Here is a 19,993-nt window from a genome sequence, read left to right on the forward strand (position 1 = left end):
GCGTGTTCTGCCGTCTTCTATTCATCTTCTTCGAACGGCATACATATGTATGTACATAAGCAGTTAGCGAAAAATAACATATTTGAATTTTTTCGAAGATTGAATTTCGACCCCACACATATATCGTTAGTTTAATTCACAAAGGCCTTAATGAACATATTTTTCGAAACTGTGTTTTTTGCAAATTTTTGTACGCCCCAGGGAACATTTCAAAGGGTTAGACCTAGCTTACACATAACGAGATTATCTTTATTTTCGTACTTAACTCCTAATCTTAAATGAAATAGATTTCCCATATAAACTTTCCCCTTCGATAATCAGCAATTATTAACAATTTTAAAGATGCCCTTTTTATTTCATAGAAAAAGTATTACCTTTAGAATGTAGTCTCTATATGGAAGCACGAGACAAAATTGAAACAAAATTGAAAGATAATCTAACTCCTAGGGGTGGAACATACAAAAACGCGTACATTATCTATTAAGGATTTCTTGTAAATAGTACATCTACAAACGTGGTCTTAGAACAAATAACAAGATAGTTACGCATCTTTAAAAAAATGTTGCAACATTTTAAATTTCTTAGTTAGGGCCTTTGTGAATTAAGGCCACCTTCAGACATGCCTTAATCTACAATTCTCGCAAAACAGCTGTTTGGCAATTTCTTTTTTGAGTCATAAGCCACCTTTTCATAGACCGGGTCACATATTATAATCTACGCGTTTACATATGCTCCTGGAAACTAGATTATTTTCTGTAAAATGTTTACTTTTCTATCTTATTTTGTGATTCCAATTAAAGATTACACTCAGAGGTAGAACTTTTTCTAATTTGATAATTTTGATAGAGCTTTAGGCCAGATTATTGAATAAAACTTCTTTTTTAGTAGTATTCAAAATATATTTATTTTTCGATATTTCGACTTCAATCTGAAGTCATCATCAAGAATCTACGAAAAGAAAACAATTAACATTTTTAAACATACATTTCCGTAGCAAAAATACGACTTACACATATGGATATGTATGATCGACTGAACAGAAATTATGACAACATAATTTTAGTAAAAACAAAAGAGCGAAAAATATAAATAAAGATAAATCAGGCATGCTTAACGAACGAAACGATATCATTTCGTTACGATAATCAACGCTAATAAACGAAACGAAGTGACTTCGTTTCGTTTATTAGCGTTGATTATCGTAACGAAATGATATCGTTTCGTTCGTTAAGCATGCCTGAGATAAATCAAAAACTCCCGCGAAAACAATTTCATGTACCGCAAGTGTAAACAAAAAACATATGTATACAATAAAAAATGTGTCAACAAAAGTTAAAAATATATATATATATGTATGTATGTACGTATTTAATGTATGTTATGCTCTCAGCATTGCTAGAGTTATTGTTCCAGCTTAAGTTTAGTGAGTGTGCTTAACTGACAGCAGCGTGATGTTGTTGTTTTAAGACCAAATTTCTGTAGGTTTGTGCACAATGGTCTACATCTGATTTAAAATTCATTTTTATATCATTAGGGGTGTTCAAAATGTGTAAGGTTTCTAAAATGAAGCGCTTATTATAATGTTTTTCATGTTCCAGAATGGTTACGTTTTCAAAATCTGGATAGTGTCCCGTGTCTTTGCAATGCGCAGCCAATGCTGTCTTGTTTTCTGGATTATTATTTCTCAATTTAATATTCGATTTGTGGGCGGAAAGCCTAGTCTTTAGTTTAAGTTTAGTTGTCCCTACATATACTTGTTCGCATACGTGGGACCCGTCGCCGTTGCATGGAATTTTGTACACCACGTTGGATTTCTCATGATTTGGTATTTTGTCCTTTAAATTACTATAAATTGGTCGTAGAGTGTTGTTGTAAGTAAACGCGATTTCATATTTCTCTTTGTCATATAAATTTGAACCCTTGATTCTTTCAGACACTCCCGGGATATATGTCATTGATTTATAAATTTTATCTCCTTTCTCGGTTGTATTATTATTGGCGTTCGCTGTGTGATGTTTGTGAATCAGTTTGTTTATAAGGGACCTGGGAAAAGAATTTTGTTCCAGGGTTTTTCTAATTATGGCTATGTTTTTGTTGTGAAACATCTTATCACTTATGTTAAGAACCCTTCTTATAAAATTTTTCGCTGTGTTCAAAATAGTGTTGGGTGCGTGTTTGGAATTATAATTGATAAGTCTACCCGAAGCTGTTTGTTTTTTATACCAATCAATGTATAACTTATTATTATTTTTAATTATTAATGTGTCAAGGTAGGGAAGTCTGTTGTTTTTCTCCACTTCCATAGTAAATCGTATGGATTTGTAATATGTATTAAGTAGTTTAAGCATGTTTTCCATTTCGCTCGTTTTGACGATGGCAAATAAGTCGTCAACGTATTCGGTTAGCAATCGGGGTTTGCTTTTTGATTCCATCTCGAATCTTGTTAGCAGTTCATCTAAAACAATGTCAGCTATCACTGGGGAGGCTGGAGATCCCATTGGCATGCCTGATCGTTGTTCGTAGATTTGGTCGTTGTATTTAAAATATCTATTGTCCCTCACGCAAAATTTTAATATGTTCATGAATAATTCTTTTGTTAAACTTGTGTGCTCTTTAATGTCAGTCCACCTGGAGGCAATGATGTCGATAGCCGCATCCACGGGAATGCTGGGAAACAAAGAAACCACGTCAAATGACACCAAACTCTCATCATCGTAAATGTATGTGTCTTTAACTTTTTCTTTGAACTCTGTGGAATCTTTGACATTGTATTTCGAAGATTTTGTAATATTTTTAAGTATACGGACTACATATTTACACAAGTTATAGGAAGGGGACCCGATGGATGAGCAAATCGGGCGCAACGGTATGCCATCTTTATGGATTTTTGGTAAAGATGGCATACCGTTGCGCCCGATTTGCTCATCCATCGGGTCCCCTTCCTATAACTTGTGTAAATATGTAGTCCGTATACTTAAAAATATTACAAAATCTTCGAAATACAATGTCAAAGATTCCACAGAGTTCAAAGAAAAAGTTAAAGACACATACATTTACGATGATGAGAGTTTGGTGTCATTTGACGTGGTTTCTTTGTTTCCCAGCATTCCCGTGGATGCGGCTATCGACATCATTGCCTCCAGGTGGACTGACATTAAAGAGCACACAAGTTTAACAAAAGAATTATTCATGAACATATTAAAATTTTGCGTGAGGGACAATAGATATTTTAAATACAACGACAAAATCTAAGAACAACGATCAGGCATGCCAATGGGATCTCCAGCCTCCCCAGTGATAGCTGACATTGTTTTAGATGAACTGCTAACAAGATTCGAGATGGAATCAAAAAGCAAACCCCGATTGCTAACCAAATACGTTGACGACTTATTTGCCATCGTCAAAACGAGCGAAATGGAAAACATGCTTAAACTACTTAATACATATTACAAATCCATACGATTTACTATGGAAGTGGAGAAAAACAACAGACTTCCCTACCTTGACACATTAATAATTAAAAATAATAATAAGTTATACATTGATTGGTATAAAAAACAAACAGCTTCGGGTAGACTTATCAATTATAATTCCAAACACGCACCCAACACTATTTTGAACACAGCGAAAAATTTTATAAGAAGGGTTCTTAACATAAGTGATAAGATGTTTCACAACAAAAACATAGCCATAATTAGAAAAACCCTGGAACAAAATTCTTTTCCCAGGTCCCTTATAAACAAACTGATTCACAAACATCACACAGCGAACGCCAATAATAATACAACCAAGAAAGGTGATAAAATTTATAAATCAATGACATATATCCCGGGAGTGTCTGAAAGAATCAAGGGTTCAAATTTATATGACAAAGAGAAATATGAAATCGCGTTTACTTACAACAACACTCTACGACCAATTTATAGTAATTTAAAGGACAAAATACCAAATCATGAGAAATCCAACGTGGTGTACAAAATTCCATGCAACGGCGACGGGTCCCACGTATGCGAACAAGTATATGTAGGGACAACTAAACTTAAACTAAAGACTAGGCTTTCGCCCACAAATCGAATATTAAATTGAGAAATAATAATCCAGAAAACAAGACAGCATTGGCTGCGCATTGCAAAGACACGGGACACTATCCAGATTTTGAAAACGTAACCATTCTGGAACATGAAAAACATTATAATAAGCGCTTCATTTTAGAAACCTTACACATTTTGAACACCCCTAATGATATAAAAATGAATTTTAAATCAGATGTAGACCATTGTGCACAAACCTACAGAAATTTGGTCTTAAAACAACAACATCACGCTGCTGTCAGTTAAGCACACTCACTAAACTTAAGCTGGAACAATAACTCTAGCAATGCTGAGAGCATAACATACATTAAATACGTACATACATACATATATATGTATATATATATTTTTAACTTTTGTTGACACATTTTTTATTGTATACATATGTTTTTTGTTTACACTTGCGGTACATGAAATTGTTTTCGCGGGAGTTTTTGATTTATCTTTATTTATATTTTTCGCTCTTTTGTTTTTACTAAAATTATGTTGTCATAATTTCTGTTCAGTCGATCATACATATCCATATGTGTAAGTCGTATTTTTGCTACGGAAACGTATGTTTAAAAATGTTAATTGTTTTCTTTTCGTAGATTCTTGATGATGACTTCAGATTGAAGTCGAAATATCGAAAAATAAATATATTTTGAATACTACTAAAAAAGAAGTTTTATTCAATAATCTGGCCTAAAGCTCAATCAAAATTATCAAATTATATTAAACGAGGCTATTAAATTTACCAATAAAGTAGAACTTTTTCTATAAAAAAAAACTATTAACGGTTGGGATTTATGTACGAAAATGAAGGTAATCTCGTTATATGTAAACAAGGTCTAAGCTAATGATATGGAAGTTTGCAAAGAAAAAGGTTATATTATTAGAATGATAGAAAGACACCATGTCGAACGTCTCAAGCCCATGGCGCATAGTCACAGTCAAAATAAAATAGGTTTTATATTTAGTTGCAGCTTTCTTGACAGATAGTGTAGAGTTATCTACTTTATTTAAATATACTTTATTTTTGTATTTTATTTTTTGAATTACTTTATTTTTGAATATGATTTCAAAAAAGAAAATGTCAGTGTCAGTGAATTTATAAATTTTAAATATCAATATTAATATCAAAATTTAAATAAATAATAAATAAAATTTTAAAAATATGTAGTTTCATTTAAACTATAGATAGTTCAGAGAAAATTATGTCAAAAAGCTGCAACTAAATTTAAAACCCATTTTATTTTGACAATGAACAAAATTTTTTTAAGTCAGCCAATTCCGGTTAATTATATTCAATTCAAAAAGTTACTATACTGCCGTCTATAGCAAGAAGGCAGTAAAGTGTAAAAAGTACAATCAGAGAAAACTGAATTTTTGATTGGAAATTTAAGATGTTTCAAGCAAAAACAAATTTAAAACCTTTTTTCTCTTTGAATGTAAGTTTAAAATTAGTATTCGGTAATGAGTTAACGCATATCGCGAAATATAATGGCATCAAAACTCATAAAAGGCAGGAAGTGAACTTTCCTGTCTTTTTGCTATGGACGGCAGTATAATTGGTTTGACTGAGTTTGTTGCCATGATATTTGCACAATTTTACTGAAGCGCACATATATTTGATAACCTGGTTTAATATTAAAAGATCGTAAAAAAGTATTGCGTGGTTGTGGCTTCACCAAAATATAAATTTTCGCTAGAATGAGATCGACGGCAAATATATACATGTCACTCCCTGTATGGATACTTTATAGAATGTGACGGATACTTTATAGAATTGTAAATTATGCCGCATTACAACACGTTTATTTTACTAACAATTCGGTCAACTTAAAACAAAAATGTTGCTACATAATTTTACTACTCTAAACCCAAAGCCCAATTTATTCCTTGCACAATGAAAAAAATTAGCGGTTGCCAAGCAACTAGCCATCTAATCCAGTCCAGTAAGCGGCCATAAAGTATATGGGGTCGTTCCCAACTACAAACACAAAATATATAAAACACGATTATTAGTGTAAAATCGATTTGTCATACAAGCGGCAAAACTTACGGATGATGAAACATTAATTTAAGATCCACTTTTTCTTTGCAATAGGGGCACGTTTGCTTTTTACCCACAATACACCAGCCACGTATACACGATTCATGAAATTTGTGACCACATGATAACTTATATATTTTCTCAATAAACGTGTCATTGCCTGTGAGAGGATTGCCACATACGGCACACACAATGTCGTCTAAGTGGCGTGTGGGCATGCCTTGCGGAGTATAATACTAAAATATATAACAGAAAGCATAAGCTTTAACATGTGAACATACAATTTATAAAGTTTACATTCTTAAGTCTTACCCCGATATGAGCTGCCATTTTTTCTGTGCAAATCTCTGATATGTCTCGTCCCAATACACCAAAATATAGGCCATAAAACATAAACAGCATACCAATATCCATCCAAACGTTCGGTGCTTGATTGAATATATAATTAAAGCCCAAAAAAGTTGCCATTACGAAAATATAGCCACCAAAACCTAAAACTAAACTCGCCATATGTATTGCTAAAAGCCATTTATAGACCAATCTGTGAAATACATAGAAATTAGGGTTTACATATAGATAGTTAAGTAACATCTTACTAAGTTATAGAATTGTATATTGTTTCCTCACCTTGGGGTTGTACCTGCTATCGGCTTACTTACAGCTTTTTTCATAACAAATGCGGTTATACATGTAAATGCCGACCAAATTATAATAAACCGCACAAAATTGTAAAAGGACGATATGACCATAGGTACAAGCCACATCGCAAGGAGTGTAACGGCCTGAAATAATGTAAAAAAATTAGCTAACCATATGAAACGTATGCATAAACTAGGGAAGGTCAATTTCTATGGAAAGGATTTTCTACCAATCGAGCATAATACCTAGTATTATACGCGAATTTGGGTCTAAACCCAATTTCAGGAGTTTCCCTAACAAAGATTGGGTGATGTTGAGTTGCGTGTCATTGAAACTAACAGTTTTCGGGTGCGATTTTGGATATGCAAGAATCCATCCATCATGTTTCAGTATCCAGCTAGAAGAGGAGCCAATTAGAATTGGATATTTGACTTTGAAACATTTTTCTGGCGTGGCACAGCAAATGTGTTTATTGACTATGTGTAGACCAGGGTGAATAACTTCTAATGCTTTTCCAAATTAAATGAATCTGTTCTCACATCGTAGTACGTACGGAGATGTCCACTTCTCCGACTAGATGGCAGGCTGCTTCAGGAAGTTTATTGCTGGGATAACCTGGTTTAGCAGAAACTGTCAGTTCTGCATTTTCGCCTCCAACTGCCGTATAAGTTGTAATCAACGTTGTCTTTTTCGATGGGCTGCCAGCAAGTGTTCGATTTCAAGGGGTTGTGTAGCGCAATATATAGCTTCTCCAACCCAATTGTCAACCTCACCTTCGAGCGGCGAATCCCGTTTCACTAACAGACGAGGCTCTGACGACCCCAAGCTCCTCATGGAACTTGGGGGTGGGGAGGGAGGGATGGCCTGAAGGTTCAATGTGGCCATATAAATCGTTCCCGAGATGCTCGGGCCAGCACCTTAATGGTGCTGTGTTACCGGAGCGTATCGGATCTGTATCCGACAAGGACCATCACATCGATAACACTCCCCAAAGCCTTCGGGGAGTAACCTAATCGCTACAACAACAACAACAACAACACGCCGCTAATCTTTGAGAGGAACTTTTGTTTGATACATTCTTAGCAATTTTTGTCTAACCCCCCTAGACATTTTAAACGAATACTCTTAAACCACTGCCTAACGGCGTTAGCATTTAAAACTAAAATAGGTAAAAGACAATCACAACAATACAAAAAAGTAAATTACCGAATATGATTTGTAATGTCGTTTCTTCCATTGCACCAATATCACCTGAGCTACGGTTAGCGTTATGAATAGAATGAGTACCATTTCCGAATGCATTGATTCATGGCCTTTGTGCTTTTCGTGCATTAGCTGATGTTCGGCGCGAATACGTTCCTCTGGGGACATTTCGTCCAAAGACTTTAAATAGATAAATCAATTTTCATAACATGGTTTTCACATACCCAATGAATAATATAAGGGCTCTTACCTTATTAAAATCTACCGGCGCATGCAAAAGAGATGGCTCCATATTGTTTTTTGGTGTTTCGACCAACTTAATAAATATTTTGTATTTCACCTAATAAGTATCCTATATTCGACACTTAAAATTGTACACATTTAAATTAGCAATCTTTTTCCCAACCAATCGCTGCAAATCCTGAACGTGTCAAAATGTTATGATTGAATTACTAGAGGTGTGTTCTCTTATGACAATAACTTTTTCAACTCCCGAATTAAGCGGCAGTTACCTACGAACGTACGTAGAAAAAACGTGTCAGCTGACACGACCTAACTTATGAGTGTGCAATGTAAACGAAAACTCACCGACGTTCAACGTACATACGTACGTATCACGGAAAGTAGAAATCAAATCAATTTTGATTTTTTCCGTAAGAACGTGTCAGCTGATCGCTCTCTCACATGACAGAGTTGCTTATTAAATATTTTGTGTGCTATGTTTGGACCGTTTGCAGTTAACATACAAAAAGGCAGTCGCCGACTATCATTCAAAGCGTGCACACGTCGTCTTTTTTTTTCTCTCAGTGACTAGTTTTGTGACTTACAATTGTTATTGTGTTAACGTTCCGTTAATCACTCCATTTCTTTTTCCTTCATTCTTACCATTGTTTTTCTTTTTTGATTAAGCCCACGTGTTAATTTAAATTTATATTTTGAATAAATATTAGCTTTAAAATGGCTCCGGGACCTCCGGATAGGTCACCGAATCGCTTTTCCGCGTTAAGTGATCATCTAGACAACCCAACCAGAAAAAGACAGAAAGCTAATCCTAAACAAGAGACTTTCCCAGCACTCCGCCCAAAATGCCCTCCAACCTATAACCCAAAATTCCTTCTAATTTCATCCGCAGACAATAATAAACCATTATACCAGCTAAGTCCTTTTGCCATTAAAAAATCAATTGAAGCTATATCAACCGAAACAGATGCAATTACCCAACTTCGGGACGGTAATATACTTGTCTTGGCGCGCACCGCACAAGTGGCAGACAGGTTTCTAAAAGTGAAATCTTTCCCCAACCTTTGTCCAATTGTTGTAAAATTACACGACACCTTGAATTCGGTTAAAGGTGTAATCTATGCTCCCTGCATTAAGCACGTGGAAGAAGAAGAAATAGTACGTGAAATGAAAGACCAAAAAGTTACGGGTGTATACAAATTTACAAAAAAAGTTGAAGGCAAAACTATCTTCACTGGGCAAATGGTCTTAACATTTGACCTGTACCGACTCCCTGAATCCGTAGAAGTAGCATGGTATAAAACCAAGGTTCAACCCTACATTCCAAGTCCAATGCGTTGTAGGCGCTGCCAAATTCTAGGACATACCCAAAAAAGATGCCAAAAAGTGCCAATATGTGACACTTGTAATCTTCCACTTCATAACCCTGAAAAATGCGTCAGAACTCAATGTGCTAATTGTAAAGAAGAGCACGCAGCTTCGGACAAAAATTGTCCAAAATATGTCGAAGCCAAGGAAATCCTTAAGATTAAAACTGCCGAAAAATGCAGTATGGGCGAAGCACGGAAAAAATACAAAAATAGATTACCCCTCTCACAACGCCTAAACTCCTACGCCTCTACCACAAAAAATAGCACATCTACCAATATTCATTCATCAAACACTATTGATAAACCTAATACCGAAAATGAAAAATCTACCGATGCTAATGCATCAGCGCAAAACACGTATACCACTGGACTTGACCCCAATAACCAAACCGAAAAACCAAGCTCAAGCAACCTCAATATATTAAATTACACCACTACCGAAAATCCAACTTCAAGTAACCTCAATAAATCAAACTATACCTCTACCGAAAAATCCACCTCAAGCATCCTCAATAAAATAAATCCCACTACTTCTTTAGAAAATTATTCATTACTACAAACTAATATACCAACCACCCATCTAAATCCAACATCTGAATCAAATATGACAACACCAATGTCACCAATATCAGTTTTTACCCAAAATCTACTAAAAAACAATGACTACTATGTCGAAAACAACAACGGCAGTAACAAAACCTCTTCGATGGATTATTCCATCGACGACTTTTAACCAAATCTCTCTTAAGTCCCTCGCTTCTGTAAAGTTCACCTTTACAAAAGACAGAGCACACTTCCTCTTCTCTCTCATGGACCTGAATATTCTCCAGTGGAATATGAAAGGTTTCTATAACAACTTCTCTGAACTCCAGACTCTTATCAAACGGTATAACCCAAGCATTATCGCAATTCAAGAAACACATTGTCCCCACAACTCTAATCCAGTCTTTCTAAACAGCTATTCCACCTACTTTGTAAATTCTTCGTCAAATACCACGGCCAAACAAGGCGCGGGCTTAGCAATAAAGAACTATATCCCACATAGGAAAATAGACGTCAACTCCCAACTTCAAGTAGTAGTGATCCAGGTAGATTTGAGTATCAAGTTCTCCGTGGCATCTATCTATATACCGCCTTGTCAAACATTCAGCAGCAGGGACCTAACCGATATTTTCGAAGCAGTTAACACACCACTTATAGTACTTGGTGACTTTAACGGTTGGAATAGCCTATGGGGCGCCTCCTCCGACAATCACCGAGGCCGGATTATAGAAAATGCTATAAGACTATCCGACATGTGCCTTTTGAATGATGGCAGTCCGACCCACTTTTCCACTCACTCTTCCCTTTCCCACGTAGACATATCCCTCTGCTCCCCCCCACTGTTCCCACTTATACAGTGGAAAGCACTAGACGACCTCCACAACAGCGACCACTTCCCGTTAATCCTAAACATCTCATTGTATCCAAACACCACCCGACGCGCAAAACCAATACCCAAATTTCTACTTGATTTCGCTGACTGGGAGAACTTCAAAAAGGATGTTGACCTGGAACTTAGCGCTAGAGCTGAATCCTACTCTCCAAATCATGAGGCGTCTAGCATTGCTAAAGCAATACACGTGGCCGCAAACCATTGCATCCCCCAAGCATCACCCTCCCGAAGAACCCACGTACCTTGGTGGAACAAGGATCTCACGATCCTTCGAAGGGATAAAATGCAAGCTTGGCATAGATTTAAAAATAACCCAACACCTTTAAACCTTATAAACTTCAAAAAACTCAATGCCAGATTTCGTAAAGAAATGAAAACACAAAAAAAGACAAGTTTCGAAAAATTTACTAAATCTATCTCCCCCAATTCTTCTGTATCCGATATCTGGAATAAAATCAATAGACTATGCCACAGAAACCCGCGCACACCAGTAATTGCAATTAAAATTAATAACAACATAACTTCGGACCCATCCATAATATCCAACGAATTTGCTTCTGCGTGGTCCAATCTCTCGTCCGACGCGAACTTTTCTCACCGATATAGGGAAGACAAAATTCATACCTTGAGCCAGACTTGCCCCCGTAGTGAAACCAATCCAAAAGCAGCTCTCATAGAAAAACCAATCACAATGATCGAACTTATATCTTCCATCAGCAAAGCAAAAGGCAAAACACCCGGCTTCGACCGAATATCCTATAAAATGATCCGCGAAATGCCGGCAATGGGAACATCCCGATTGCTACAGCTTTATAACTCCATCTTAGACACTGGCATAATCCCTCAAAGCTGGAAAATTGCTACCGTTATACCAATACCTAAGCCAAATAAGAACTCTCTTTCCACAGATGGGTACCGCCCTATATCGCTTCTTTCATGCCTCTCTAAAATCATAGAACGCATAGTTGCAAATCGAATTGCATGGTTCACTGAGACCCAACAGCTTATTAACCCCAACCAAGTAGCATTCAGAACCAACAGAGGGTGCACCGACGCTCTCCTTCACATTGACCATTATGTCACGAAAGCTCTCTCAGCTCGTAACCATGTCTCTATTCTCTCGCTAGACTTTGAAAAGGCTTTTGACCGAGTTGGACCGCACGCTATTCTAAACCGCCTTCGCTCGTGGGGTGTAGGCCCCAGAATATTCTACTTCGTTAAATCGTTTCTAACCAATCGCAAGTTTCGTGTAAAAATTAATAATGTATTCTCGGATGTATATCCGTTAGAAAATGGTATTCCTCAGGGTTCTCCACTATCCGTAATCTTGTTTAGCATTGCATTTAATGATATAAGTAACATTATAAAAGCTAAAAGTTCGGTAGATCATTGCCTTTACGCAGACGATGTCTACATATTATGCAAAAGAAACGAAAACGAAGTAACAAATCTTATCTTTAAAAATTTAATAAAGGAAATCCTGGACTGGGGTGACTACTCCGGAGCCAGAATTTCCTTAGAAAAAACTAAAAAATTCCACATATGTAGGAAACATTCCTGCGATTTCGATAACCATACTTTAGAAATAAATAATATAGTGATCGAAAATGTAAAAAAGTTGAAGATATTAGGTATTATATTCTCGCATAACTACAAGTGGATGTGCCACTTCACTCATTTAAAAAAAGCATTAGCTGCCAGAATTAATATTGTTACTTACCTTGCTAGTAAGAAATGCCATGTACATATTAACACCCTTATGTATATAACTAAAATGTTAATCTTAAGTAAAATCGACTATGGGCTCTTTCTCTTCTGGAATTCACCTAAATCTGCAATCAACATCATTAAGCCAGCTTATCACCAAGCCGCGCGTGCAAGCGTTTTTGCTTTTCGTACAACACCCATTATAAACATTTTAGCAGAGGCAGGCCTACCAACCATTGAAGATAGAATATACCAAGTCCTTGCGAGACTTGTTCCTAAACTTCTCTTTCCAACCAACTCGATCATTGATTGTGACATAAAAAATATCAACATTGCCAGAGGTCGACAAAAATATCCATCTTCAATGCATAAAGTACTCGAAATCGCCAATAGCCTGGAACTATACAACACATCGGAGAACTACCAATCACAAGCCCCAGCATGGCAAATCAATAAAACATCGTGTGACTTTTCACTATGCAAATTCAAGAAGGACACCACACCTCCAGAAGCGTTTTGCACAATGTTCCAAGAACGCAAAGAATTCTACGCAACCGAAAACTGGAACATATGGTTCACAGATGGATCAAAGTCCGACCATGCACCGGCAAGTTTCGCAGTGGTCGACTCAGACGGCGCCACTTTAATGGTGCAAACACTACCGGACTTCACATCCGTCTTTACTGCAGAAGCAGTTGCCATCAAACATGCAGTAACTATGGCATTGGAAAACAATTGCAAAACTCTTATATGCACCGACAGTAAATCCGTACTTCAAGCCATCCAAAACCCGCTATCCCACTCTACAACAATAAATCAAATCAGAGATGCGCTCATCAACAACAATGCGAAAATACGCCTGCTCTGGATACCAGGGCATGTTGGTATTCAAGGAAACGAAATGGCAGACAATGCAGCGAAACTAGCATCACAGTCACCAGTTACAAAAGATACCACATGTTCAAAGATAGATATACGCACAGCAATCAAAAGACATATTCACGCAAAAACGAAACGAGAATGGCAAAACTACACCCACCACCATTATACTGGTATAAACAGAGATTTGATATCTCCCAAATATCCCACGGACATATGGAAGTCCCAAATACAAACTTTCTCGCGGTTACGCCTTGGTCATACTTTGGACACTCACCAACACCTTCTTACTGGTGAGGCAGCTCCAGCCTGTGCACGCTGCGGAGAAACCATAACACTAAAACACATTTTTATTGACTGCCCTGCTTTGATCGACATCAGAAATCAGTACCTCAGAAGGAACTGGACAGAGCTTTTAATAAATCCGTCAAAAGACAATATAACCTGTATATACAACTTTATCAAACACATCCGAGCCCGAGTCTGAGAACTAGTTATAGAGAAAAAAAAAAAAAAAAAAAAAAAAAAAAAAAAAAAAAAAAAAAAAAAGTTAAGTATGTATCTACCAAATATAAGTATATTACATAGCTAGAGCTGATAGCCCTGGCAGCTAATGCTCGTCTAATATTAACTTATTAATTTATTTAATCTGTTAATAAATAATAATAATAATAATACAAAAAGGCCTAATGATTGTTTCAAATTTTGTTGAAATATCCTAAAATTATTATATAAAATTGGAGGTTACAAATAAATGAACTATAAATTCTTATTCAGTATTTGTTTTTCCCATTTGTACCATGAAAAATTTGTAGTTCCAAAAGTTGATGTTTGCATAAGCATGCATGCAAACTGTCAATGGCAACAGTGGTTTACACAGACGCACACATTGATTCCTATGGGCTTGAGGGTTCGGTCAAACGTCTTTCGTACGACAAACGTCCGTACGTACGGCACACGTCGGTGGGTAACTGCCGCTTTAAGCTGGAGACATTGGTGCTTTATTGGTAACCGTATCGGTAACCTTATAACAGCTGATTCGACCAACCTTATGGGAATCAATGCAATCGATTATTGGTGCCACTAAGGTCGTAACCGTATCTTAAGCATATATGACACTACTTTATTTTTGCTTGGATTCCAAGCTAAAAAAACTGACGAAACTTTATCGGAACTTCAAAACACAAAAACAATTCCTATCATGAAAAAGCGAGACCACTACTACCTCAAAATTACTGAGTTTGACATGTTTTTGTTTATGTTTTACATTTTATTTTTACATGAACACTTTTAACAATAAAAACAATGCAAATAACACGCGAGAATTATTTCGGTATCTAATAGTTCACTTTTTTCACAAGAAAGTTGATTTTAATTGTGTTTTTATGCACCAAATTTTCAAACTAAAAACAAAATTTTTATGTGTCAGAAAAAAATAAAGAAAAAACGGCCGTATGTCAAAAAAACCTATCGAAATACAAACTGGCTGGTAACCTTATAACAGCTGATTCGACCAACCTTACGGGAATCAATGTAATCGATTATTGGTGCCGCTAAGGTCGTAACCGTATCGTAGCCAACCATAAAATAAATAATAATCAATACGACTACAGCGATACGACAAACGGCACCAATGACTCCGCTTAAATGCCGGTTCTTTTACGAAGCAAGTAAATATTTGCCGTCATCCAGTGAGTTTTACAGCTCAGGCTCACGCTCAATTCTCACGGGAAGGTTCTGGATCATTGAGAGACTTGAGAAGCAGATGTGAAATTTTCGCAAACGTGAAATGTGATAGGCAGATGTCGCCGCTGTTTTGCATTTAACTCATACGACGGAAGGCTAAGCAGCGACATCTATTTTGGAAAAAGTAGGTTTATTAAAGGCAGCGTTGCCAAACTAAAAAGAAGTAATTAACAAATTATCTGGCTCACAAATTGAACCAGACTTCTATCTGGATTTATCTGACTCAAGTCGTTGTTAGCTATCATCCGGTGGTAAAATCCTGAGCCAGATAAATAATTTTGCATGTAAATGCAACAACAACGATTTGAGCCAGATAAATCCAGATATAAGTTTGGTTCAATTTGTGAGCCAGATAATTTTTTAATTACTTCTTTTTAGGTTGGCAACGCGGCCTTTAATATACCTACTTTTTCAAAAATAGATGTCGCTGCTTCGCCTTTCGCAGTATGAGTTAAATGAAAAACAGCGGCGACATCTGCCTATAACATTTCACGTGTGCGAAAATTTCACGACATCTGCTTCTCAAGTCTCTCAATGATCCAGAGCATTCCCGTGAGAATTGAGCGTGAGCCGGAGCTGTAAAACTCACTGAAAGGCGGCAGTTGTTGCATTACATGCAAAATTATTTATCTGGCTCAGGATTTTGCCACCGGATGATGGCTATTGAATTGTGGCAACGCAACGTTGTGTGGTGTTCCAGCTGAGCCTGCTAAGGACCCTCTTCAACTTCTGTATAGAAAATCTCCTAAATGCGTAGATTCGAATTTCAGAAGCGTCAAATTGAGTTCGATTTTTAAATATTTTTTCATTGCTAATTTTAAGCTTGAGAAATTAAACAATAAAGTTTAAAGCGTTTGACCCAAATAATTTTCATGTTTGTGACCTGCCCCATCCCAGCTCACAACTTAGTGACCGCTTTTGTGAGTCTGGAGACGCGAGACAACATACAGAATGGCAAATTGTCTCAGCACTGATTTTCACCCATCCCAAAAGGTCTCTAACGTGACTAGAGATGTTTCACTGTAAGAAAACTACTGCTAAGATTTCCTGCTGAGATGATGTTTTGAAAACAAAAACAGCTGGTTAGAAATGTGTGCAAATGGCAAAAACAAGAAAAAAGTTTGTGTTCCTTTCAAGTTTTTGCCGGATATACCATGAACATTGTTTACCATTAATTAAATTAACCAAACTAGTTCATGTCCTTGTGGATTAGTACACAATGGTTAATGCCTCATCAAGTGACTCTGACGATGGCAATGATGAACAGATTCGACAGATTCTCGAAGCAGCGGACGCCTCATTGCTTACAGATGCTATGTATCAAAAGTCAGCTCCAGATAATTGCAAGAATGAGAAAGCAAAAATTGATAATATATTAGATGTGGTCGGCGAACAAAATGGTAGATCTATACATCATCATGCGGGTATGTGTATACCTACTTATCTATCTAAATTTCTTTATTTTAGTGCCCAGGTCAAATCGTTATTTGCTGGACTTTGATATGCCTGATACTGATTTCATTACAACCGAGGCGGTAAAAAAGCATATCGCCAAAAAGCTTACCCTAACAATTGGAAATACTATTGAGTTTTGTGCTTTTGATCAGCCAACGGTCAAACACAAAACTTCCAGAAACCGAGTAAAACTTCTTTCTGATGCAAACACTTTTGTTAAGCCTTATGAAGAATTTGAATTCGAAACAAAAGGTCCAACGAAGAAACCTATAATAAAAAGACGAAAAATTGATGAGCAAGAAGAAAAGGGAGCAAATGAAGATCTCTTCCACCTTGTGGCAGTCACCGCTGAAGACATAATGGCTGGAAAGCTGACTGTGGGTTGGATGCCAAAAACTGAACGCAAAGAAAAGAATTTGCACTATAAATGCAATTCTGTTGGAAAACTTCACTTAAAGCCTACAGAAAATGAATTCACTAAATTACGTCTTAAAAACAAATGGAACGAATCAAAGATTAAACAGAAAAAATGGTTTACCTCAACATGAACCACACATCTACGTTCTGTATTGACACGCGTTTTAGTCGTTGTTGTAGCGATAAGGGCACTCCCCGAAGGCCTTGGGAAGTGTTATCGATGTTGATGGTCCTTCACCGGATGCAGATCCGGTACCAAGCCCGACCATATCGGGAACGATTTGTTATGACCACATGCGACCTTCTAGGCCATACCACCCTCCCACCCCATAAATCCATGCGGAGTTCGGGGTCGCCAGAGCCTCTGCTCTTAATGCAGGACCCGCCACGGATAGGATAGGTTGACAATTGGGTTTGGGGAAGCAATATATTGCGCTGGCAACCTGATAGGTTGCGCTACACAACCCCTTGAATCTATTTGGTCTTTTAGTCGCTTCTTACGACAGGCATACCTACTGCGGTTATATTCTAACCCCCCAACCCGCTGGGGGTCGTTTTAGTCGGCCAAGGGTTTTCGGATGAAAAATGCTGTATATCACTACTTTAGTAGCTACTTAATTAGTTACTTTATTGTTTTATATATAAATGTTATAGTTTGTCCCATTTACTATGAAAGACATTTAATTTACAAATGTCATATATAAAATAAGCATAGATTAAGAGTCTAGTGTACCTCGAGCATAACCAGTGTGCTGAACGGACATATGACTTTGTCCCTCTAACATACTCAACATTGCAACACTGCTATGAGCATTAGCGGAACCACCACTAGTCAGTTCAGAGATACCTCCACTCAGCATGCTAGAATTAGGTTCATTCGATGACGGCATTTCTAAAATGTTCAAAAAATCGCCCTCTTGAAACTCCTCCTTTTGCATACTTTGACTCTCCTTCATTAGTTTATCATATTCCTGCAATACACCATTAAATTCAGCTATTTCGCTACGATTTCGTGCGACTAACTGATGCTTAAAATAGTTATGTAATTGAGTTAACGATGCATTTGTAAAGGAGTAATATGCTTTTTCGAGATACTTTACTTTCACTTCATTTTGTAATTCTAATTGCGCATTATTGTCGTGAATTTCACGAAGTCGTTGCAGAAAACTGCGGATAAACTCTTGTGCCGCATCGGCATATAGCACTAGAGCTGATTCAGAAAAATCTGTAAATCCAGAGACCCGCAGTTGTCCACAAACAGCTTTTCGCAATGCAGCGCGACTTATTTCTGCATTAATTTGTGGATATGACTGTGGTACACCGCGGGCAAATAATGTATCAGTCGGTGGTATAAACCAAATGGGTTTCGCAAATTTGTCATCATTTATGAAATCAGCAGCGTTTTCTGGAGGAAAGTCAACTTCAGGTATCATCTGACATGGATTTAGTAGGTAGTTGGAGGTTCCCTGGAGAAAGAGATACTTTTAATCACTTACATATAGCTTTTATGCATACGATCTTACCGATTTGTTAGAATAAGTATCAATTAGAGATTGGAGCATTTCCGTTTGTTTCATTACTTCAATAGTTTGGGTCACCAAAGGATTCTTCACTCTCAATTGCACGCTTAACAAAAAAATTGTGGTAATTTTTTCCAATTAACTTTATTATAACTTACTTCTTGTCGTCATTGGGTGGTGCGCGCTCTTGCATTTCTTCAAGCTTGGTTCGTTTGGCTGCAACTGGGACCATTTTTTCGGGTGCTCTTTCCTTGGCAGTGTTTTCATTAACTTTACCCCAAAGTTGTCGCGGCATTTAAAATTTTTAATAAAATTTTTGTTTATCCTTGGTCTTCCGTTTTCTCTGCTATTTTGTTTTCAGTTATTTCATCAGCTGTTGATTTCGCACAGTGCTGCTCCGTTCGTCGCTGTTTACATACAAATATTTTAATTGCTTAAACTCGCTGCTGAATGATAACGATCGGTATCGAGTTTCTTGTGCTAGGCAACTTGTTTTGTATTGTTCCCTGCAAAAATTGTTGGATTACGTGTTCCATTTTCTTCATGTTGGAGTACTCTAACAATACTCCTTTGCAATGCGTTTGCGGACCACCATCAGCCGATCATTGCTCGTTTTTTAACGACCGTGATCACGACACGATGACGATCGAACAGAGTTGCCAAAAGTAAAATATTGCATACAAATAACTGATAATAAAACTTTACTAGGGCAACTCAGATAAAATGCAACCGCGCACTGCTTTTATGTATACATACTATAGTAAAGAGAAATATTAGTTTCTTTATTCACGCAAATGCTAAATAACATAGGAATATTCGTAGTATAAAATATAAAAATTGTATTGTCCCTCTTCATTTACTTTCATTTTAAATTAAATTCACTCCGATAATTCTTTCCGACACAATTCCTCTTTAGTACTTTGGCATATGATCCTCAGTGGGTGATCCATGGGGACCTACAGTGAAAGTACTCTCACGTATGTACTCTATGGAATACTCACAAACAAAGCGAGAGTGGGATCACCTACTCCTCTCCTAGGACATCGCAATGTTAATTGGAGCACATTTTTTGTATGAATACAGATTAGTTTTGGAACACTCCTATACTCCTAAAGGAGTATTCCTTACACTATTTATGGAGTACTCGCGTTTTTTGAATACCCTGCAAAAATTGTTGGATTACGTGTTCCATTTTCTTTATGTTGGAGTACTCTAGCTATACTCCTTTGCAATGCGTTTGCGGACCACCATCAGCC

At 36.9% G+C, this 19,993-nt stretch overlaps 3 protein-coding genes across 3 annotated transcripts; 1 reads left to right on the top strand and 2 right to left on the bottom strand.

Moving 5' to 3' along the window:
• Positions 1–4,496: 4,496 nt before the first annotated feature.
• Positions 4,497–8,409, bottom strand: LOC137249510 (E3 ubiquitin ligase Rnf121). The gene is made up of 6 exons (XM_067781079.1): positions 8,219–8,409; positions 7,972–8,148; positions 6,754–6,908; positions 6,439–6,667; positions 6,136–6,362; positions 4,497–6,063 (listed from the first exon to the last, which is right to left on the bottom strand). The coding sequence occupies exons 1-6, from the start codon at positions 8,258–8,260 to the stop codon at positions 5,943–5,945; spliced, it is 951 nt and encodes a 316-aa protein (XP_067637180.1). The 5' UTR covers positions 8,261–8,409; the 3' UTR covers positions 4,497–5,942.
• Positions 8,410–16,444: 8,035 nt separating this feature from the next.
• Positions 16,445–19,159, top strand: LOC137249512 (uncharacterized). The gene is made up of 2 exons (XM_067781081.1): positions 16,445–16,745; positions 16,813–19,159. The coding sequence occupies exons 1-2, from the start codon at positions 16,565–16,567 to the stop codon at positions 17,346–17,348; spliced, it is 717 nt and encodes a 238-aa protein (XP_067637182.1). The 5' UTR covers positions 16,445–16,564; the 3' UTR covers positions 17,349–19,159.
• Positions 17,813–19,361, bottom strand: Spt7. The gene is made up of 3 exons (XM_067781080.1): positions 18,896–19,361; positions 18,741–18,843; positions 17,813–18,683 (listed from the first exon to the last, which is right to left on the bottom strand). Exons 1-3 carry the CDS (start codon positions 19,030–19,032, stop codon positions 17,934–17,936), a joined length of 990 nt encoding a protein of 329 aa, XP_067637181.1. The 5' UTR covers positions 19,033–19,361; the 3' UTR covers positions 17,813–17,933.
• Between the last annotated feature and the right edge of the window lie 632 nt (positions 19,362–19,993).

The sequence above is a fragment of the Eurosta solidaginis genome, chromosome 4 (genome assembly GCF_040869045.1).
Source record: "Eurosta solidaginis isolate ZX-2024a chromosome 4, ASM4086904v1, whole genome shotgun sequence".
In the NCBI taxonomy this organism is placed as follows: Eukaryota; Metazoa; Arthropoda; class Insecta; order Diptera; family Tephritidae; genus Eurosta; species Eurosta solidaginis.

Excerpts from the sequence above, each read along its gene's own strand:
- LOC137249510 (XM_067781079.1), bottom strand. The coding sequence starts at position 8,260 with ATGGAGCCATCTCTTTTGCATGCGCCGGTAGATTTTAATAAG. Across the intron at positions 6,668-6,753 it reads ATAGCAGGTACAACCCCAAG|ATTGGTCTATAAATGGCTTT; the intron begins GTGAGGAAACAA and ends TGTATTTCACAG. Across the intron at positions 6,363-6,438 it reads AAATGGCAGCTCATATCGGG|TATTATACTCCGCAAGGCAT; the intron begins GTAAGACTTAAG and ends TATATATTTTAG.
- LOC137249512 (XM_067781081.1), top strand. The coding sequence starts at position 16,565 with ATGGTTAATGCCTCATCAAGTGACTCTGACGATGGCAATGATGAACAG. Across the intron at positions 16,746-16,812 it reads TGTGGTCGGCGAACAAAATG|TGCCCAGGTCAAATCGTTAT; the intron begins GTAGATCTATAC and ends TCTTTATTTTAG.
- Spt7 (XM_067781080.1), bottom strand. The coding sequence starts at position 19,032 with ATGCCGCGACAACTTTGGGGTAAAGTTAATGAAAACACTGCCAAGGAA. Across the intron at positions 18,844-18,895 it reads CCACCCAATGACGACAAGAA|CGTGCAATTGAGAGTGAAGA; the intron begins GTAAGTTATAAT and ends TTTTTTGTTAAG. Across the intron at positions 18,684-18,740 it reads ATACTTATTCTAACAAATCG|GGAACCTCCAACTACCTACT; the intron begins GTAAGATCGTAT and ends CTCTTTCTCCAG.